Below are 23,807 nucleotides of genomic sequence, written 5' to 3'. Positions count from 1 at the left end.
TGCTACAGTGAGGGAAAAAAGTATTTGATCCCCTGCTGATTTTGTACGTTTGCCCACTGACAAAGAAATTATCGGTCTATAATTTTAATGGTAGGTTTATTTGAACAGTGAGAGACAGAATAACAACAAAAATATCCAGAAAAATGCATGTCAAAAATGTTATAAATTGATTTGCATTTTAATGAGGGAAATAAGTATTTGACCCCTTCTCAATCAAAAAGATTTCTGGCTCCCAGGTGTCTTTCATACAGGTAACGAACGGAGATTAGGAGCACACTCTTAAAGGGAGTGCTCCTAATCTCAGTTTCTTACCTGTATAAAAGACACCTGTCCACAGAAGCAATCAATCAATCAGATTCCAAACTCTCCACCATGGCCAAGACCAAAGAGCTCTCCAAGGATGTCAGGGACAAGATTGTAGACCTACACAAGGCTGGAATGGGCTACAAGACCATCGCCAAGCAGCTTGGTGAGAAGGTGACAACAGTTTCTGTGATTATTCGCAAATGGAAGAAACACAAAAGAACTGTCAATCTCCCTCAGCCTGGGGCTCCATGCAAGATCTCACCTCGTGGAGTTGCAATGATCATGAGAACGGTGAGGAATCAGCCCAGAACTACACAGGAGGATCTTGTCAATGATCTCAAGGCAGCTGGGACCATAGTCATCAAGAAAACAATTGGTAACACACTATGCCGTGAAGGACTGAAATCCTGCAGCGCCCGCAAGGTCCCCCTGCTCAAGAAAGCACATATACATGCCCGTCTGAAGTTTGCCAATGAACATCTGAATGATTCAGAGGACAACTGGGTGAACGTGTTGTGGTCAGATGAGACCAACATGGAGTTCTTTGGCATCAACCCAATTTGCCGTGTTTGGAGGAGGAGGAATGCTGCCTATGACCCCAAGAAACCATCCCCACCGTCAAACATGGAGGTGGAAACATTATGCTTTGGGGGTGTTTTTCTGCTAAAGGGACAGGACAACTTCACCGCATCAAAGGGACGATGGACGGGGCCATGTACCGTCAAATCTTGGGTGAAAACCTCCTTCCCTCAGCCAGGGTATTGAAAATGGGTCGTGGATGGGTATTCCAGCATGACAATGACCCAAAACACACGGCCAAGGCAACAAAGGAGTGGCTCAAGAAGAAGCACATTAAGGTCCTGGAGTGGCCTAGCCAGTCTCCAGACCTTAATCCCATAGAAAATCTGTGGAGGGAGCTGAAGGTTCGAGTTGCCAAACGTCAGCCTCGAAACCTTAATGACTTGAAGAAGATCTGCAAAGAGGAGTGGGACAAAATCCCTCCTGAGATGTGTGCAAACCTGGTGGCCAACTACAAGAAACGTCTGACCTCTGTGATTGCCAACAAGGGTTTTGCCACCAAGTACTAAGTCATGTTTTGCAGAGGGGTCAAATACTTATTTCCCTCATTAAAATGCAAATCAATTCATAACATTTTTGACATGCGTTTTTCTGGATTTTTTTGTTGATATTCTGTCTCTCACTGTTCAAATAAACCTACCATTAAAATTATAGACTGATCATTTCTTTGTCAGTGGGCAAACGTACAAAATCAGCAGGGGATCAAATACTTTTTTCCCTCACTGTATATCCATCCATCTATGATACTCAGCATGGAGACAAGGTGCTATATCCATCCATCTATGATACTCAGCATGGAGACAAGGTGCTATATCCATCCATGATACTCAGCATGGAGACAAGGTGCTATATCCATCCATCTATGATACTCAGCATGGAGACAAGGTGCTATATCCATCCATCTATGATACTCAGCATGGAGACAAGGTGCTATATCCATCCATCCATGATACTCAGCATGGAGACAAGGTGCTATATCCATCCATCTATGATACTCAGCATGGAGACAAGGTGATATATCCATCCATCTATGATACTCAGCATGGAGACAAGGTGCTATATCCATCCATCTATGATACTCAGCATGGAGACGAGGTGCTATATCCATCCATCCATGATACTCAGCATGGCTGGTCATTCTCCCTGTGTTGTTCCTCTCCCCTCCTGACTATGTTTAACCTCCATGTGTGAACACCTGCTGTAGCCTGTATCTGTACGAAGCCTGTATCCAGCATCACGTTTCACCCCTAATGGTGGTTCACTCACTCACCCAATCTTTCACCCTTAATGGTGGCTCACTCACTCACCCAATCTTTCACCCTTAATGGTGGCTCACTCACTCACCCACTCTTCCACCCTTAATGGTGTCTCAGTCACTCACCCACTCTTTCACCCTTAATGGTGTCTCACTCACTCACCCACTCCTAGAACCCACTCTATTTGCTTTAACCTACAGCTTCCGTTCTCTGAGGTTGCATCCCAAATGGCACCCTATTCCCTATATAGTGCACTATTTTTGACAGGGGCCCATAGGGGCTAGGCCATTTGGGGCGCAACCTGAGTCTCCACAGTCTCTAACCCTAAGCCCTTGGCTCTGTGCTGCTCTGTGTAGTGTACACAACCCATTCCCATTGAATGTCTCCTTTCCCAACAACTCCCTTCCCACAGTTTGCATCGGAGCAGGGAGTGCATGTCTGGTCATGTCGTCGTCATCTGTCCTGTTTGTCTCCCGCCGGAACGTGTGCGGAGCTGCTGTCACATTCTGGGCATATTTGTTCAGCTCTGGAGACAGGATATTGACTAATAACAAAGACCGTGGTGGTGGTGGTGTTTGGAGAAGGTTGTCTTCATGATCAGTGTGGGGGTGTTTGGAGAAGGTTGTCTTCAGGATCAGTGTGGGGGTGTTTGGAGAAGGTTGTCTTCAGGATCAGTGTGGGGGTGTTTGGAGAAGGTTGTCTTCAGGAACAGTGTGGGGGTGTTTGGAGAAGGTTGTCTTCATGATCAGTGTGGGGGTGTTTGGAGAAGGTTGTCTTCAGGATCAGTGTGGGGGTGTTTGGAGAAGGTTGTCTTCAGGATCAGTGTGGGGGTGTTTGGAGAAGGTTGTCTTCAGGATCAGTGTGGGGGTGTTTGGAGAAGGTTGTCTTCAGGATCAGTGTGGGGGTGTTTGGAGAAGGTTGTCTTCAGGATCAGTGTGGGGGTGTTTGGAGAAGGTTGTCTTCAGGATCAGTGTGGGAGTGTTTGGAGAAGGTTGTCTTCAGGATCAGTGTGGGGGTGTTTGGAGAAGGTTGTCTTCAGGATCAGTGTGGGGGTGTTTGGAGAAGGTTGTCTTCAGGATCAGTGTGGGGGTGTTTGGAGAAGGTTGTCTTCAGGATCAGTGTGGGGGTGTTTGGAGAAGGCTGTCTTCAGGAACAGTGTGGGGGTGTTTGGAGAAGGTTGTCTTCAGGATCAGTGTGGGGGTGTTTGGAGAAGGTTGTCTTCAGGAACAGTGTGGGGGTGTTTGGAGTGGGCTACCATCAGACATTGGGGTTTTGACATCAGAACTGAAACTGTGTGTGGAGATGCTGTACAGGGATATGGGTCTGTGTGGGGATGCATACTGTATACACACACACTGTGAGCTGTATGTTTCTCTCAGTATTATTTTACAGTATTTCAGAATGTGTGTGTGTGTGTATGTGAGAGAGTGCAATGTGCATATTTGTCTGACTGCATTCATCATAGACTGTAAATTAGGGTGCTCACCTCACACATGCTAGTGTCAGTGTGTGAGTGTCTGACCCTGGTAGCTGAGCCCTGTATGTGGAGCTGCTCTCTGCCTTGTACGCCACTCCCTCAGCCTGGTGGATCAATCAGTAACCTGCACATGAATAACAACCACACAAAGAAGAGGCTAGGACACACACACACACACACACACACACACACACACACACACACACACACACACACACACACACACACACACACACACACACACACACACACACACACACACACACACACACACACACACACACACACACACACACACACACACACACACACACACACACACACACACACACACACACACACACACAGGCTCATAATTTACAGAGCCCACAGCACTGATTTACTCAAAATAGGATATCGCTGGGTCTGGTATGCGCTTTCAAGTCCAACCCCAAACACACTACTACTACCTCTCTGACTTATTGCAAGCACCGCTCTGCATTACGGCTTTTAACATTGTTTATATCCGCAGACAGGCTTAGATTTGCTGTGTGTAAAGATATTATTAGATGGAACTTGAAAGTCAACCTATAAACTCTGTTGAGACACACTATTTGCCCTGTCATCTTGTCAAGTATGCCTAGGATGTCCAAACCATCAATTTGTGTGTGAGAGAGGCCTGTGCTTTAATGGATTATAGGTACTGTATGTAACAGGGAGAGGGATGAGCTCACATGTTATGCATGTGTCTTTGGTGCTCTTCTGTCTGTCGGCCATCCTTTATCTTATAACACACACACACACACACACTTCATCGTCTCCTTTGCCAGTATCTTTAAGAGTTGGGGGCGACACACACACACACACACACACACACACACACACACACACACACACACACACACACACACACACACACACACACACACACACACACACACACACACACACACACACACACACACACACTTCATCGTGTGTCCTTTGCCAGTATCTTTAAGAGTTGGGGGCGACACACACACACACACACACACACACACACACACACACACACACACACACACACACACACACACACACACACACACACACACACACACACACACACACACACACACACACTTCATCGTGTGTCCTTTGCCAGTATCTTTAAGATGGGCGATTTTAGGACTCCTTTAGGTCTAAAAAATAATTTGGCCTTACTGCTATTAGCCAATAGAAACGCATTGAATAACAGATTCAGACATGGAACAACAGATAGTCAAAAAATAAATCAATCAGGAAATTATTTTTTTATATTTTTTTACCCATATTTTACAACCAAACTACTTCCATATATAGACTACCGGTCAAAAGTGTGCAAAGCTGTCATCAAGGCAAGTGGTGGCTATTTGTAGAATCTCAAATATAAAATATATTTGGATTTGTTAAACACTTTTTTGGTTACTACATGATTCCATATGTGTTATTTCATAGATCTGATGTCTTCACTATTATTCAACAATGTAGAAAATAGTAAAAATAAAGAAAAACCCATGAATGAGTAGGTGTTCTAAAACTTTTGACCGGTAGTGTACTGCCATAATTCTTTTTAGCTGGTACCCGGCTACTTTCAGACGTGTCTTGTGAGGCTTGTGGGCTTCCTAGAGCAAAACAACATGTACGTGTTCATGGGAAACTCACCTTTTCATAGAGGGGTCATATTAGCCCAAACTGTTACAGACGCTACAGACAGAAGTTGGCAGATCGACGGTACTGACTTCAGATGAGTCCCATGGCACTTTCTGGATGTCTCAAGGTCTGACAAACACCGCTGTAGCTAGGCCACCTTCCACCACAGATACGGATGTGGTGGATTGAGACGCAGCCCGTGCAAAGAAAATGATATCTCTAGCTTAAACAGGCGGATGTTGACGGGGATGATTATGCTGATGAGATGTCCGTGGGAGCCCAGACATGGACAGGGTTTAATGACGTGGTTTATCATCACATCAGAAGGCCTGGTCAGCTTTAAGATAAAGACAACAACTTTGTTTCCCCACTTCTTCTGGATGTTGAGTCTTGTATGGAGAAGAATAGATGACAGCTGAGCTACACTCCGTTTTTCATTCTCCCACTCTGAGAGACAGAGGGAATCTATTCTAGACTACGGCCAGGATTCAATCCGAGCCGTGTTGTAGATCACTTGACATTTACAGGTAATTTCCGATTGGGCTGACAGCCGCACCGTTTACCGTAAATGTGGAAACATTGCCTTTAAATGCTGCATCTCCATCTCTATCTATACTGTATATAGTGTCCCCACTTTCCCCCTGGTCCTGTGATCTACTCTACACACACAGGCCCTAGTCTCCATTTCCTACCATATGCTGTGCTCTATATACTGTATGGAGCCAGGTCTGAAGTGTCCACTCTGTGTTTATCTGGGACTCCAGACAGGAATGCAGCTCTGTGATGATAGCTGTCTGTCAGGGGTGTGAGATGATGCCAGGGGAGGGGTTGACCGAGGAAGAGCTGTAACAGATTATGTTAGTGTCTTCTATAGTACATAGTGACACATACTGTATGAGGCCAAGAGCTTTGTCCGTCTGTCATTTTGTTTCGCTCTCTGTGTCTCACATATCTCTCTTGGTGTCGCAAACATGCTTGCACACTCACACAAAACTAACAACCAATGATCAAAATGCTAATTTTTCAAAACTGTAACACTTTTTCCAATTGCTTGGATACAATACACATAAAGCTAAGATCATTTGTTCATTGAAGTAAAATCACCTGTTCAAAATGACACAACTTAACATCAAAGTATTACCATTTCAAAATGCAATTCACACATTACATCTGAGATGACAGTCAATTAATTTCATTACAATGATCTAACTATCAATTGATGCAACTGCTCAAAATGATAAGTGACTGTTGCGTTACTTTTAATGCATAGTGTTACGGAAACTGACTAACAATATTTCATGTTTAGATCATGAAAGTTTCAGGATAACGAGATCCATTGACACCAATTACTGTGGAACATGAACCAACTGGACTACATTATCTATGGATGTAATATTTCATCATCATTCTTTATCAGACACTGTTTCTATGGTCCCATGTACCACTTTTCCAGACCATGTTTTCAGATTTGACATTACTGTACACTCACCAGCCACTTTATTTGGTACACCTATCTAGTACTGGGTAGGACCCCCTTTTGCCTCCACAACAGCCTGAATTATTCACGGTGTTGTACGTTAAGAGATGCCCTCCTGCACACCACTGTTTTAAACAGCTGTTATTTGAGCGTTTGTGGCCTTTCTGTTAGCTTGAATGAGTCTGGACATTCTCCTCTGACCTCTCTCATTAACAAGGTGTTTTGCCCACAGAACTGCCGCTCACTGAATGTGTTTTGTTTATCGCACCATTCTCTGTAAACTCTAGAGACTGTAGTGCGTAAAAATCCCAGGAAGGCAGCTGTTTCTGAGATGCTGGAATCACCATGTGTGGCATCAACAATCATACCACAGTCAACGTTGCTTAGATTACTCATCTTGCCCGTTCTAATGTTTGGTCGAACAACATCTTAAGCTCTCTACTCTATATACTCTATATATTGAGTTGCAGGCAGCCACATGATTCGCTGTTCGAATGTAACCGTCCATGATGAGCTAAATCAGGTCTGTAGAGCTGATGGCATGACCTATGTCATTGTGTGGGATAATGTCAGGTTCCACCATGCTCAAATGGTGCAAGCATGGTTTCAGGCCCATCCACAATTTACCACTCTGTGCTTACCCCCATACTCTCCTTTCCTTAACCCGATTGAGTAATTTTTCTCCACATGGAGGTAGAAGGTATATGATAGGCGCCCTCACGAACAAGCCACCCTTCTCCAGGCCATGGATGACGCATTCAATGACATCACAGCAGACCAGTGTCAGGACTAGATTCGCCATGCCCGAAGATTCTTCCCAAGATGTTTGGCTAATGAAAACATCCATTGTGATGTGGATGAGAACCTGTGGCCAAATCCACAAGACAGGGTTGATGGAAATATAGAAGTACAGTAATCAATCTTTTGTTTTGCTTTTTACATTAAGCCAGGTGAGGAACACTGCAATTGACCTTTAACTGTTTTTTCTGTATTTACGTGTAGTAGCATAATGAAACATGTATCACATATTTTGTACCACAATATTTAATGATTGTACAAACAACTACACAGTGAAACTATTGGTATCTTGTGTGCAGGTGATCTAAATTAATGTTCCTATGGTATTTCATGATAAATGAGTTATTTGAACCAATGATTCTGCAAGTGAAAGTTTTCTTTAAAGATATGAATGCACAATGCAATGTTTTGAACATTGGACAGCCTGTGTTACAAGTGATGACCATTTTGAGTTTTGTGTCTAGAGTTTTGAAAAATGACCACAAGGTTCTGAAATTAGTGCCACAGTGATTGTTAAAAACTGTAAGGGGCTTTATTGGAATTTGGAAACATATTTACATTTCCAAAGCAAGTGAAATAGATATTAAACAAAAGTGAAATAAATACAAAAAAGTTTGTGAACAGTAAATATTACACTCACACAAGTTCCAAAATAATAAAGACATTTCAAATGTCATATTATGTCTATTTACAGTGTTGTAGCGATGTGAAAATAGTTAAAGTACTAAAGGGAAAATAAATAAATATGGGTTGTATGGTGTTTGTTCTTCACTGGTTGTCCTTTTCTTGTGGCAACAGGTCGCAAATCTTGCTGCTGTGATGCACACTGTGGTATTTCACCCAATAGATATGGGAGTTTATCAAAATTGGTTTTGTTTTTGAATTCTTTGTGGGTCTGTGTAATCTGAGGGAAATATGTGTCTCTAATATGGTCGTACATTTGGCAGGAGGTTAGGAAGTGCAGTTCAATTTCCACCTCATTTTGCGGGCAGTGTGCACATAGCCTGTCTTCTCTTGAGAGCCAGGTCTGCCTACGGCGACCTTTCTCAATAGCAAGGCGACTCTCTCTCTCTCTCTCTCTCTCAAAAAAGGGTTCTTCAGCTGTCCCCATATGATAACTCTTCTAGGTTCTACCTAGAACCAAAAAGGACTCTTCAAAGGGCTCTCAATTCTGGTGAAACAGAACATATCAACATGTATTCCAGGCTAGGAACCAAGTGTTCCAGAGAGAATTTCAAACCCAGAAACTCAATGGACTTTTTTTTTTTTTTAATCTGAGGTTGCATCCCAAATGGCACCATATTCCCTATAATAGTGCAGAGCCCTATGGCCCTGGTCAAAGGTAGTGTACTACATAGAGAATATGGTGCCATTTGGGACACCGTTATTTTTAGTTACTGATCTCTACTCTACCTGCCAAGATGGAAGGCCGATCCATATCTGTTAAACTACAAGCCATTGTTTTATACACTGCTCTTACTTCCAGACTGTTTCCCTATTGAGCTCATAAAAACTGGCTTTAAAAATCTGTTTCCATCATGTTGCTTCACTGATATGATTTTTACTGTTTTTGGTGTGATTGTGATAGGTGTGTTTAGTCACGATAAACTGTGTCAGTAGTGGTGATAAAATCCTGGGTGAGTTTTGATGAGTGAGAGAAAGGCTTGTGTTAAAAGTTTTCAGTTTTCATAAAACCGGTTTTCAAGTTTAAAGGGGCATTATACTCTGAATAAAATTCTACGTTTGTTAGATGTTTTCTAATGTCCAGATGCGTCCACATCCCATGCCATCGGCTGTGTAGATCCAACTACTGTATATGCCTCAACACCAAATGAATGGAAAATATGAGCACCACAAACCAGGAAACTAGACCTACAAGGAGCTTATCTTTTCCATTCATTTTAGATTGTGGCATGTAGCTCAATCTACACAACAGAAAGCCTGGATGTCAACTTATCCCGACAGAACACCACTTCTGGGTTATGAAAACATCTGACAAACGTAGATTTTGGAGAGGAATGTCCCTTTAACAGCATGAGCTTTATCAGTGCTCACAGGTCTTATTGCCATTTAGAAATGAATCTGATCCTGGTGCGGTCCAGGGTCATGGTCAGTTCTATTCACAGTACTATTCACAGTACTATTCACAGTCTACTCACGGTCAGTACTATTCACAGTACTATTCACAGTCTACTCACGGTCAGTACTATTCACAGTCTACTCACGGTCAGTACTATTCACAGTCTACTCACGGTCAGTACTATTCACAGTCTACTCACGGTCAGTACTATTCACAGTACTATTCACAGTCTACTCACGGTCAGTACTATTCACAGTCTACTCACGGTCAGTACTATTCACGGTCAGTACTATTCACAGTCTACTCACGGTCAGTACTATTCACAGTACTATTCACAGTCTACTCACGGTCAGTACTATTCACAGTCTACTCACGGTCAGTTCTATTCACAGTACTATTCACAGTCTACTCACGGTCAGTACTATTCACAGTCTACTCACGGTCAGTACTATTCACAGTCTACTCACGGTCAGTACTATTCACAGTCTACTCACGGTCAGTACTATTCACAGTACTATTCACAGTCTACTCACGGTCAGTACTATTCACAGTCTACTCACGGTCAGTACCATTCTGTGTGGTCATTACTCAAGGTAGGAGACTTCCAGGTAAAGACCTTATCTGGGATCTGTGGGCTGTGAAAACACATGAAAAATGACCATCTCTCCAGTCAATTCCCCCTGGTTGTCCATTCCCAGCCTCTGTTCACAGGCCAGTTGTGAAACTGTGTAAACTCTGCGTGGTGTTTGCAGCATACTCTGAACATGTGTAATGAGGGCCATAAAAACACAATGGGTCAGATGGAAGAGGGGGGATGGGGGAAGGAGGGAGGGGGATGGGGAAAGGGGGGATGGATCGTGCTCAACTCTGCCCTCCTGCTCAAACAGTGACTAGCCTCCTTTACAAATATAGTCAAGAAGGATCAAGGGCCATTGAGGTGTGTGTGTGTGTTTGCGTGTGTGTGTGCTTGTGTGCACACGCACTAGTGTGAGCGTGTATTACAGGGTCACAGGGTTTAAAGTGCAGGAGACGGGCCCTCTCCACCCATTCCTCTTGTTTTCTCTCCTCAGTCCTCCAGAACCAATAACTCATCGTTTCACATGTTTGACGAGGCCTGCACTTGACCGGTCAGATCACTCAATCACACTACATGACACACTGATTGTTCTGAAGCACGGCTGTTCAGACACTTCAGTTCACTAATAACAAAGGACTGGGGAAGTACCAAAGGAAGCTTTATTGTTCATATGAAAACATGAAAATGCTTCACCTGTATAACCATCAGGGGGAAAATGTGGTTAAGCTGTTGTGAAACAGTGTGTGGTATTTGTGTGTTAAACTTTACCACCTAGCCCTGATACATGGCTGTTGAATCCTAGGTGACGTCTAAGAGGGAGTCAACAGCCATGTGGCAGGGCTATTTACCACCATGAAACCTACATACCACCATCATAAACCTGACATATTGTAACTGATTTGTAGCAGTCCCTCAGAGTTAAGAGGGCCATTCTAGCTTTGTGTGAGGAGATTCACATGACACCTGTATGAGGCCACACCTGTCTCTGAGTAGAGTTGTGGAGAAGGCCACACCTGTCTCTGAGTAGAGTTGTGGAGAAGGCCACACCTGTCTCTTTGTGTGGTTGTGGAGAAGGCCACACCTATCTCTGAGTAGAGTTGTGGAGAAGGCCACACCTGTCTCTGAGTAGAGTTGTGGAGAAGCCCACACCTGTCTCTGAGTAGAGTTGTGGAGAAGGCCACACCTGTCTCTGAGTAGAGTTGTGGAGAAGGCCACACCTTTCTCTGAGTAGAGTTGTGGAGAAGGCCACACCTATCTCTGAGTAGAGTTGTGGAGAAGGCCACACCTGTCTCTGAGTAGAGTTGTGGAGAAGGCCACACCTGTCTCTGAGTAGAGTTGTGGAGAAGGCCACACCTATCTCTAAGTAGAGTTGTGGAGAAGGCCACACCTGTCTCTTTGTGTGGTTGTGGAGAAGGCCACACCTATCTCTAAGTAGAGTTGTGGAGAAGGCCACACCTGTCTCTGAGTAGAGTTGTGGAGAAGGCCACACCTGTCTCTGAGTAGAGTTGTGGAGAAGGCCACACCTGTCTCTAAGTAGAGTTGTGGAGAAGGCCACACCTGTCTCTGAGTAGAGTTGTGGAGAAGGCCACACCTGTCTCTAAGTAGAGTTGTGGAGAAGGCCACACCTGTCTCTGAGTAGAGTTGTGGAGAAGGCCACACCTGTCTCTGAGTAGAGTTGTGGAGAAGGCCACACCTGTCTCTAAGTAGAGTTGTGGAGAAGGCCACACCTGTCTCTTTGTGTGGTTGTGGAGAAGGCCACACCTGTCTCGCTGTGTGGTTGTGGAGAAGGCCACACCTGTCTCTTTGTGTGGTTGTGGAGAATGCCACACCTGTCTCTGAGTAGAGTTGTGGAGAATGACACACCTGTCTCTAAGTAGAGTTGTGGAGAAGCCCACACCTGTCTCTTTGTGTGGTTGTGGAGAATGCCACACCTGTCTCTGAGTAGAGTTGTGGAGAATGCCACACCTGTCTCTCTGTGTGGTTGTGGAGAATGCCACACCTGTCTCTGAGTAGAGTTGTGGAGAATGCCACACCTGTCTCTGAGTAGAGTTGTGGAGAAGGCCACACCTGTCTCTGTGTAGAGTTGTGGAGAATGCCACACCTGTCTCTTTGTGTGGTTGTGGAGAATGCCACACCTGTCTCTGAGTAGAGTTGTGGAGAAGGCCACACCTGTCTCTCTGTGTGGTTGTGGAGAAGGCCACACCTGTCTCTCTGTGTGGTTGTGTAGAAGGCCACACGTGTCTCTCTGTGTGGTTGTGGAGAAGGCCACACCTGTCTCTGTGTGGTTGTGGAGAAGGCCACCCCCGTCTTTCTGTGTGGTTGTGGAGAAGGCCACACGTGTCTCTCTGTGTGGTTGTGGAGAAGGCCACACCTGTCTCTCTGTGTGGTTGTGGAGAAGGCCACACCTGTCTCTCTGTGTGGTTGTAGAGGCCGCACCTGTCTCTCTGTGTGGTTGTGGAGAAGGCCACACCTGTCTCTCTGTGTGGTTGTGGAGAAGGCCACACCTGTCTCTCTGTGTGGTTGTGGAGAAGGCCACACCTGTCTCTGTGTGTGGTTGTAGAGAAGGCCACACCTGTCTCTGTGTGTGGTTGTTTTGTGTGTGGAGCTGTAGAGGGCCCTGTAGCGCTTCACTCACCTGTTCAGTCTTGTCCCGGGCTTTTCAACAACACACACTCTCTCTCACACACATCTCCTTTGTTCCGACAACACTGTGGGTTCCGCTCTGGGGTTGCTCACACGTTTATTTTCCATTCAGGCTTTACAGGAGTTGATGATTGGCTCAAACACTGTTGTACTCTGCCAGTGTACCTATGATCTATCTGTCCACTCCCTAAACTCAATGTGACTCCTATAGCTACTGGCAGCATTGACTAAATGCCAAATTATGCCATATCGGTTTGGTTGTTGCATGTTTTTTTCTGTTGAACATATTCTGAATGTCAAATTGATGCCGTATATTGTTGGCTGTTTTGTATACCTTAGGCCTACATGTGTTACGCTGTCTCACAAAGTTTGGATGCAATATTTATCTATTTGATAGTTTTTGTACTGCATACATGTTGTATTAATGTCTTATCTATTTGTTTGTTGTTGTAGTACATATTTAGCTGTCTCTAGTTATCTCATTAGTTAGCGTCTGTTAGTTTCCCGTTGAGATTCTGCAGTGTCAGCTATGTTGTGTTTATGTAGCACCTCCCCTGCCTTTCTGTTGTTGTGCTAGAGACTCTAGACTCACCATTCACCTTTCACGAGCTGTAGCTCTCTGTGGCTCTCCAGCATTAGTTATAGAATAAGGTAAAGCATGGACTTGCTTTTCTGCCTTGCTCATCATTCATAACTGTAAATATATGTGCTGCCTGTCCCAGGTCAGGTGTGTGTACTTTACTGGCATGTCAACATCCCTCATTGACTCACAACTGTTCAGTTCATGTCCTTATTGTCAGGTTGTTTGAACATTGTTCTAGAACAACCATAGCCTCTCCAGGACTTACATCATTTTGATTCAAAGCCCTAGTCTAAAGCTCTCTGCCAAGCCACAGTTTAGATAACAATGATCAGTTCCCAATTTAAATCATTCATCGCCATTACTTACAGTGACAGTGAATGGTGAGTCAATCTGTGATACGTCTCAAAAGGCACCCATATTCCCTTTGTAGTGCACTACTTTTGGCCAGGACCCTAATGGCTATATAGGGAATAGGGTGTCATTTGGGAAGCAAACTCAGTCTAAGTGAGGGATTACAGTAAATAAATAAGCAGTTGTCTGAGCTAGCAGAGGTGTGTGTGTGTGTGTGTGTGTGTGTGTGTGTGTGTGTGTGTGTGTGCCGCATAGTTTCATACTCCTGTTACAACACTACCACTACCTCCCTGAAAAAACAGACCTATTGCTACTGTTGCTATGGTGACTGGGCCATTTGTGGTCTAGAGGAGCAGGGAGGAGAGGCACATTTGGTGAGTGGCAGGGGAGAGTAGTCGCTCTGTCGAGCTCTCATCCAACCCTGCTTCAGTACAATGTTACCGGGGTCTGGTTAGCTGAGTGAGGGTGTTTTCTCTGGGTTTAGCTGGTCTGGTCTGGTACTGGTAGCTTCACTGGGTCTCTGAATGTTAGTTGTATCTATCTGGCAGGAGGAGTGAATGAGTGTGTTGGCTCTGGGCTCAGCTGGTCTGGTCTGGTAGCCTCTCTCTGGCCGGTCTGTTGTTTGGTCAGTAGGAGGAGGAATTAGAGCGTGGCTGTGCTGCTACTGCTGCTCTGAAGTTACTGGACTGTTTGTTTCTCTCTGATGTCGGTCAGTCTGGGAGAGCCAGGCATTGCTTTCTGTGGCCACAGAGACAAATTCCAGAGCAAACAGCAGTCTGTGGGATCCAGTGGATGGTAGTTTTCTTCCTAATTTCTCTTTGCTCTCTCACACACAGACATTGAGAAAGACTTAACAGACAGACCCTCTCTTCTCTTCTGTCTTACAACCAAAGACGTACATGCCCTGTCATCTTGTCAAGTATGCCTAGGATGTCCAAACCATCAATTTGTGTGTGAGAGAGGCCTGTGCTTTAACCTCTCTGGGATATGTGGGACGGTAGCGTCCCACCTGGCCAACATCCAGTGAAAATGCAGAGCGCCAAATTCAAATAAATTACTATAAAAATTAAACTCTCATGAAATCACACATTCAATATACCAAAGTAAAGCTACACTTGTTGTGAATCCAGCCAACGTGTCAGATTTCAAAAATGCTTTACGGCGAAAGCAAACAATGCTATTATCTGAGGATAGCACCCCAGCTAACAATCACAGACTATCATATTTCAACCCTCCAGGCGCGACACAAAACGCAGAAATAAAGATATAATTCATGCCTTACCTTTGACGAGCTTCTTCTGTTGGCACTCCAATATGTCCCATAAACATCACAAATGGTCCTTTTGTTCGATTAATTCCGTCGATATACACTGCTCAAAAAAATAAAGGGAACACTTAAACAACACAATGTAACTCCAAGTCAATCACACTTCTGTGAAATCAAACTGTCCACTTAGGAAGCAACACTGATTGACAATAAATTCTACATGCTGTTGTGCAAATGGAATAGACAAAAGGTGGAAATTATAGGCAATTAGCAAGACACCCCCAATAAAGGAGTGGTTCTGCAGGTGGTGACCACAGACCACTTCTCAGTTCCTATGCTTCCTGGCTGATGTTTTGGTCACTTTTGAATGCTGGCGGTGGTTTCACTCTAGTGGTAGCATGAGACGGAGTCTACAACCCACACAAGTGGCTCAGGTAGTGCAGCTCATCCAGGATGGCACATCAATGCGAGCTGTGGCAAGAAGGTTTGCTGTGTCTGTCAGCGTAGTGTCCAGAGCATGGAGGCGCTACCAGGAGACAGGCCAGTACATCAGGAGACGTGGAGGAGGCCGTAGGAGGGCAACAACCCAGCAGCAGGACCGCTACCTCCGCCTTTGTGCAAGGAGGAGCACTGCCAGAGCCCTGCAAAATGACCTCCAGCAGGCCACAAATGTTCCCTTTATTTTTTTGAGCAGTGTATATCCAAAATGTCAATTTATTTGGCGCGTTTGATCCAGAAAAACACCGGTTCCAACTTGCACAACGTGACTACAAATATCTCAAAAGTTACCTGTAAGCGTTTTCCAAACATTTCAAACTACTTTTGTAATACAACTTTAGGTATTTTGTAACGTAAATAATCGATAAAATTGAAGACGGGATGATCTGTGTTCAATACTGGAGGAAAACAATGTGTAGCATGCTTCTGGTCACGCGCCTCTAACAAACAGTACACTTCACTGGAGCCTCATTCTGAACATGGCTACTTCTTCATTTCTCAAAGGAAAAACCTCAACCAATTTCTAAAGACTGTTGACATCCAGTGGAAGCGATAGGAACTGCAGGAAGGTCCCTTAGAAATCTGGATTCCCAATGAAAATTCATTGAAAAGAGAGTGACCTCAGAAATAGATTCTGAATGGTTTGTCCTCGGGGTTTTGCCTGCCAAATAAGTTCTGTTATAGTCACAGACATGATTCAAACAGTTTTAGAAACTTCAGAGTGTTACTACTAACTACTATCCAATACTACTAATGATATGCATATATTAGCATGTGGGACTGAGTAGGAGGCAGTTTACTCTGGGCACGCTTTTCATCCAAACGTGAACATTCTGCCCCCTATCCTAGAGAAGTTAATGGATTATAGGTACTGTATGTAACAGGGAGAGAGATGAGCTCACATGTTACGCATGTGTCTTGGGTGCTCTTCTGTCCGTCGGGCATACTTTATCTTATAACTCGCACACGCACACGCACACACACACACACACACACACACACACACACACACACACACACACACACACACACACACACACACACACACACACACACACACACACACACACACACACACACACACACACACACACACACACACACACACACAGACACGTCTTGCAGGCTCCTCCTCCCACAGTATTCAGTAACATACAGTCAGAACCCCTTTAGACTTCCTTCCTGTCTCTCAGCTGTCTATGTCTCTTTAAAGACACTGGTGACACTTCAGAGAGGAATCCACATCTCTTGGTCATGATGGTGAACGATGTCATACAGGACAGAACTGAGAAAGGAAGTGTCTCAATAAGAGGAGGAGCCAGAACAGGATGGGTTAGTTGACTCAGTAACCACAGGTTGGAGTCATTTCATCTGAATAGTACTGACTGGGTTAAATCCCTGATCTCTTATGATGGCTGCCCCTGTGGCATGTGTGACCCCTCTGAATCACCAAGCTGTAAATCAGATCAAACCATGATTCCGTGGCCATCATCACATCATCATCAGCTCTTTAGAAATAGATACTTACTGTTGCCTAGGGTGGTCTAGCAGTCTAAGCTGCTGCCCCTGGAAGACATACTGTATACCACTCCAGCATTGGTTTGAATCTGTCCCACTGCAATTTCAGCACACTCTCCCTCGTCTCCTGTCACTCCTCTCCTCTACCATATCCAATAAACACAAAATATGTGAGGAGTGAGACTGCCAAATTCCTGAAAAAAAAAGAACAGGAAATGACTGTGCTCTCAACATCTACCATCATCATGTAATTGATAACTGTGGTGATTCTAGAGGGGGTCCCCATCTTACTCTTACTAGCTGGGTAGAATTACCGCTGCAGCCATGTATCAGTAACTCACTAGTCGTCCTCCCACTAAGCGTATCTACCATACACCCTTCCTCTGCTGGTATGACCTGTACTGGTATGGGTGATGGTTGACCGTTGAACTCTGTGACCTCCCGACGACCTCTCATTCTACAGAGAGACCAACAGTCTACACAGAATCTACATTACAGTCCACACACACACACACACACACACACACACACACACACACACACACACACACACACACACACACACACACACACACACACACACACACACACACACACACACACACACACACACACACACACACACACACACACACACACACACACACACACTCCAACACCTCAACTCTCCTGGCCTGGAATAAGGAATGATCAGTACAGAACAGAGCACAACAGAACAGACCCTGTATTGATCTGGAATGGAATAGGTCGCTCCCAGTCAGCATTGTATGGAAAGCCGTAGTGGAACGCCAGAAGGCATTCCAGTGATTCCAGAGCTGCTCAGTGTCACCTAGGATCTGTGATGGCTGTCACTGGGTTCTCTGTTGTCAGGTTATTAGCCATGTGGGTTTTAGTGTTGTTAACTTGCAGGCATATGTAGTGTTATGTTATAATGGTATTATGCAACATAGAACGGATGACCTTTATTGATCGCCCTCCCTCCTCTCTCTCTATCTTCCTCTGTGTGACAGGTATTGCCAGGTCCACCAGCGGGAGACTGAGGAGGACAGACAGAGAAGGTTCTTCTGCCATCACCAGTCCCAGTAAGTCATACTGTTTCTATCTAAGGCATCCACCATGCACACGCATTATTACTTACATACATCTGTTGGCCTCAACACAAGGACTTTGATTAATGCTACTGAGTTCATGTTGTGGGCTGAGCAAAATGCACAGCTGAATTGGTGAAGTGCGGGTTGACAAGGCACTGTAGACTGCCCTTCACACTTTTCACTGGATTTAGTGAAAGTAACAAACTGTATTCTGTCAGCAATCAGGCTTTATCAGGGTTTCTGAGAAGTGAGCCACGAAACAGGTACTGCAGCACAGATGGAGCGATATGTTACAGTGAGCAGGTAGGAAGGAATCACAAATATTCCCCTTGAGAGAGGAGAGAGACACAGTGAGGGTGAGATGGAGAGAGATTGAGATATTTGGTATTTTATTAGGATCCCCATTAGCTGTTGCAAAAGCACTACTCTTCCTGCGGTCCACACAAAACATGAAACATGACATAATACAGAACATTAATAGACAAGAACAGAACTACATCAAAAAATGGTTTTGAAGCACACATAGCAATACATACACAGAGGTGTTGTTCCGTGAGATGTTGCTTCATCTGTTTTTTGAAACCAGGTTTGCTGTGTATTTGAGCAATATGAGATGGGACAGAGTTCCATGCAGTAATGGCTCTATACAATAATGTACGTTTTCTTGAATTTGTTCTGGATTTGGGGACTGTGAAAAGACCCCTGGTGGCATGTCTGGTGGAGTAAGTGTGTGTGTCAGAGTTGTGTATAAATTGACTTTGCAAACAATTCGGGATTTTCAACACATTAATGTTTCTTTTAAAAAGAAGTGATGCAGTTAGTCTCTCTTCAACTCTTAGCCAAGAGAGACTGGCATGCATAGTATTTATATCAGCCCTCTGATTACAATGAAGAGCAAGACGTGCCGCTCTGTTCTGGGCCAGCTGCAGCTTAACTAGGTCTTTCCTTGCAGCACTTGACCACACGTCTGGACAATAATCAAGATATGACAAAACTAGAGCCTGCAGGACTTGCTTTTTGTAGTGTGGTGTCAAAAAAGCATAGCGTCTCTTTATTATGGACAGACCTCTCCCCAGCTTTACAACCATTGAATCTATATGTTTTGACCATGACAGTTTACAATCTAAGGAAATGCCAAGTAATTTAGTCTCCTCAACTTGTTCAACAGTCACACCATTCATTACCAGATTCAGCCGAGGTCTAGAACTTAGGGAATAATTTGTACTAAATACAATGCTCTTAGTTTTAGAGAGCCTTAACACTTCTAACAGTCACTTTCTTAACAAGTGCATGTTCATCAATAACTAGAAGAAGCAATTTCATAAATTCATCAAGTGCAGCATCTGGATGCTCCTTATTAAAGACATCAGACCAACAAATATTTTTAACATCCACATAAGAGTCACAGCTAAATATTTTGTGTGATCTCTCATACACTATTTTAGGACCAGCTGTTGGAACTTTGGCTTTCCTGGATATAGCCACTATATCGTGATCACTGCATCCAATGGGTACGGATACAGCTTCAGAACAAAGTTGTACAGTATTAGTACAAATGTGATCGATACATGTGGATGATCTTGTTCCTGTAGTGTTTGTAAACACCCTGGTAGGTTGATTAATAACCTGAACCAGATTACAGGCACTGGTTACAGTGAGAAGCTTCCTCTTGAGCGGACAGCTTGATGAAAACCAGTCAGTATTCAGGTCCCCAAGAAAGTAGACCTCTCTGTTTACATCACATACACTATCAAGCATTTCACACATATTATTTAGATACTGACTGTGAGCACTGGGTTTCAGTGAGAAAGATTGAAAGAGCATGGGTACGACAGTGAGATAGATTAAGATAATGATCGAAAACTTTATAAGCACTCACTATTTAGTACTACTACTGTGTGTGTGTGCGTGTGTGTGCGTAGGTGGGTGTGTGTGCGCGTGTTTGTGCGTGTCTTCATGTGTGTGTGTTCATGTGTGTGTGTGTGTGCACGTGTGTGGGTAACTGCCAAGCGCTGGCATGAGGTTGCAGGCTGTGGCTCACCACTGAGGCCTCCTCCTCTCAGTGGGAAGAGCAAACTCCTTCTGCAGCATCAGCAATTCAGAGAGACGGGGGGGAGTAGCGCCTGAAGCACCGAGTTGGGGAGAGGGACACACACACAGACTGTGTATGAGCACATGTCCTTGCAGGATGTGCACTCAAGCCACAGGAATCTGACAGGCAATGAGGCAGCCAGATACTGTACTATGCAGGCTAACAGACAGGCTAGGATACACACACTGACAGACAGGGTTATAGGGATATACACAGGAATTTGTACTATTAGCAGTGTGTGTGTATGCGTGTGTGTGTATGTGTGTGTGTTTATGTGTGTGCGTGCTTGCGTGTGTTTGTGTTCTCAGGTGTGTGTGTGTGACAGGCAGAGCTAACAGATAAACAGGCAGACTGGGTTATGGGAAGTGTTTAGGGGTGTGAATGAGACCCATCCTGTCAGGATGACACCCCTGATGCTGTCTCTGCAGGGCATGTGTGTCAGAGCAGGGGAGCAGGGTGTGGTGGGGGGGGGGACTATGGAGGCTGGCAGGGGGTGTGTGCCCTGTGCCCGGATGTGAGGGAGGGGGCTGGGTGGGTTGGGAAGTAGAGGGAGATGCCCCACACAAAGCCTCTCCTGGTGGGGCTGAGTTATGAGCAGACAGGAGGTAGATGGGCCTTAGGAGGAGAGTGCTGTTGTACGGTAATCTTAAGGAATTACAATCTTATTTTCCCTAACCTTAACCCTTAGCCTACCCTAATTCTAACCCTAACCCTTAGCCTACCCTAATTCTAACCTTAACCCTAACACTAACCCCTAAGCCTAAAAAAGCTTTTTCCTTGAGGGGACCGGCAAAATGTCCTTGTTTAACTATTCTTGTGAGGTCTTCTGGTCCCCACAAGGATAGTAAAACCAAACACACCAATGCACACACACACAAACACACACAGACAGACACAGACAGACAGACACACACAGGACTGGTAGAAGTCTATCTGTAGTGTTTGAATAGTGTCTCTGACAGTGGCTGTATTGTCCATGGCCATGCCCTCTGGGTGATTGTGTTCAGTTAGTAGTCAGGAGACTGATCTCTATAGAGGAAGAAGCAGTCACACTGTGTTACTAGCATGGCTCACTCCATTGTGTTCACTGTGCCTGTGTCCCAAATGGCGCCTTTTTACCTATTGGCCCTGGTCAAAAGTAAGGCACTAGTGTACATAGGAAACAAGGTGCTATTTGGGACAGCCTGTGATCTAGATCATGTAGTTCAGTAACTATATCAGCCATTCATTGTGAAGCTGCTAGTTGATCTGTGATTCAGATTACTATTGTGTTTTGATAGGCACTTCGGCCCAAACTCTGGTCCACTGTCCTCTCTTGTTGCGCAATGCCTTAGAGAGCCCTGGCCTAAGTGACCCTGACTACACCCCCCACACTCACTCCTTGCTGCATTTTGGAAGGTGGGGGTTGCATTGGGCAACACTGCAGCCTGATAGTTGTTTTATTTTACGCCTGGGTGTGTTTGATCTCTCCCTCTCACACACACACACTGCCACTCGCCAAATGACCCCCAGGCAAGTGTGAGGGACGTGCCAAAGGTTAGGGTTCACCTGTGTTTCCTGAACAAAGAGGTGGATGGATGTCAAGCACCTTTTATATAGAGAGAGAGAGAGAGAGAGAGAGAGAGAGAGAGACTACCCCGCTTCTGTTTCATATAGTTTTTCCATTGTACAGTAGTGATACAGCATACTTAAGCAATAAGGTCAGAGGGGGTGTGGTATATGGCAAATATACCACGGCTAAGAGCTGCTCTTATGCACGACGCAACGCGGAGTGCCTGTATACAAACCTTAGCCGTGGTATATTGAGCATATACCACAAACCCCTGAGGTGCCTTATTGCTATCATAAACTGGTTACCAACTTAATTAGAGAAGTAAAAATAAACGTTTTGTCATACCCGTGGTATACGGTCTAATATACCACGTCTGTCAGCCAATAAGCTTTCAGGGCTCGAACCACCCAGTTTATAAAACCCATATCCTATCTCTGCATAGATAGACATGCCAAGACTCTATGGTCTCTGTTGCTGTACAGACAGGTCTATCAGACAGTGGGTTATTGGGGCCATGGAGAGGAGAGGGTTATTTTAGGCTAACTCTAAGGAGCTCACATCACATGGTCATTCAGGGTTTCTGTTTCCAAGATACAATGCTGCTACAGTCTTATGGCAAGGCAGAGAAAGAAGGAAAGAAAGACAGAAACAGAGAGATAGAGAGAGAGAGATAGAGAGTGAGTGGGGGAGAGAGAAGAAGAGGGGGAATGGAGGGTGGGAATGAAAAGAAAGAATAACAAGAGCTCCATATGATCAGCACATGGGCATGCCGTAATTCTGGACGCATTCATTAGCAGAACAGACTGAAAAATCTAACAGTAGAGAGAGAGAGAGAGAGAGAGAGAGAGAGAGAGAGAGAGAGAGAGAGAGAGAGAGAGAGAGAGAGAGAGAGAGAGAGAGAGAGAGAGAGAGAGAGAGAGAGAGAGAGAGAGAGAGAGAGAGAGAGAGAGAGAGAGAGAGAGAGAGAGAGAGAGAGAGAGAGAGAGAGAGAGAGAGAGAGAGAGAGAGAGAGAGAGAGAGAGAGAGAGAGAGAGAGAGAGAGAGAGAGAGAGAGAGAGAGAGAGAGAGAGAGAGAGAGAGAGAGAGAGAGAGAGAGAGAGAGAGAGAGAGAGGCAGGGGGGAGGGAGGGAGGGAAAGACTGGGGGAGAGGAAAAGAGAGGAAGAGAGGGCGTGAGCGAGCTAGCAAGGGGGGGGGAAGGGGAAGTCCAGAAGGAGAGAGGAAAAAGCAGACACTTCATGAGGCTGTGGAGGGAGTGATCTGGATATGGAGGGGGACAAATTCTCAGGTAAGACACAGGAACTCAGCCAAACTGGACTCTCATCACAGGGGAATAGTACTTTTCAGCTCTTCAGCGAACTATCTATTGAAACACCCAGAGTTTGGGTATTTTCCTCTCTGTATTTTCTGGTTTTAAGGCTTTAGCTAAGCTGCAGTTTGCAGATACAGCGTAGAGGGTTTTAGGATCTGTCCTTTGCCATGTGTCTGTCTGTCTCTTTGTCTCTCTCTCTCTGGCTGTCTGGTCGATGAGTTACAGTAGCTAGGATTTCATGTGTGAGACTGACCGGCACAGAGTCATCTAATCTGGGTGACAGCCAGGAAAGTGGGACAGAGCTGTACGGCTCCTTGATTCTTTCTCTTTCTCTGGGTGACTTACTTACTCAGTTATCTATTGGTTCATTGAATTAGCTTGACAGGGACAGTGCACACGAATCAACAGTTCAGTGTTCACGTCAATGTAAATTTGTTAAAGCTCGCAATGAAGCTAATTTCCATCTGTAGGTCTGCAGTCCTCCTCTCATGTTCGTCTGTTGTGTGAAAACAGGAAAAGTGATGTTTGAACAGTACTACTTTTGTCCCCCGTGGCTCCGGTGGCGAGCGACCGTCAGTGTGGGTAGAGATACTCTCTATTGGCAGGGGGAAGGTTTTTCCACACTATTCTCACTTTTTCCAAATAGTTCTGATTCCTGAAGTTGATGTGATTTTCCTCATAGAGTGCATCTGTCATCGGTGT

The 23,807-nt window shown here is 44.9% G+C and overlaps 1 protein-coding gene across 2 annotated transcripts in view; it reads left to right on the top strand.

Annotated features, from left to right (window-relative positions):
• LOC139572722 (septin-9-like) overlaps window positions 1–23,807 on the top strand; it is a 168,312-nt gene that overhangs the window by 3,220 nt on the left and 141,285 nt on the right. The window contains exon 2 of one of the 2 annotated variants that reach the window (XM_071395445.1): window positions 18,071–18,142. In XM_071395445.1, the coding sequence (XP_071251546.1) occupies window positions 18,071–18,142 (72 nt within the window). Of the gene's footprint in view, window positions 1–18,070; window positions 18,143–22,961; window positions 23,082–23,807 lie in introns of those variants that run through there. The other variant, XM_071395471.1, reaches the window with a different exon arrangement.

This window comes from Salvelinus alpinus, chromosome 1 (assembly GCF_045679555.1).
Source record: "Salvelinus alpinus chromosome 1, SLU_Salpinus.1, whole genome shotgun sequence".
NCBI classification, from domain to species: domain Eukaryota; kingdom Metazoa; phylum Chordata; class Actinopteri; order Salmoniformes; family Salmonidae; genus Salvelinus; species Salvelinus alpinus.
This window is presented reverse-complemented; position numbering and strand designations above follow the sequence as displayed.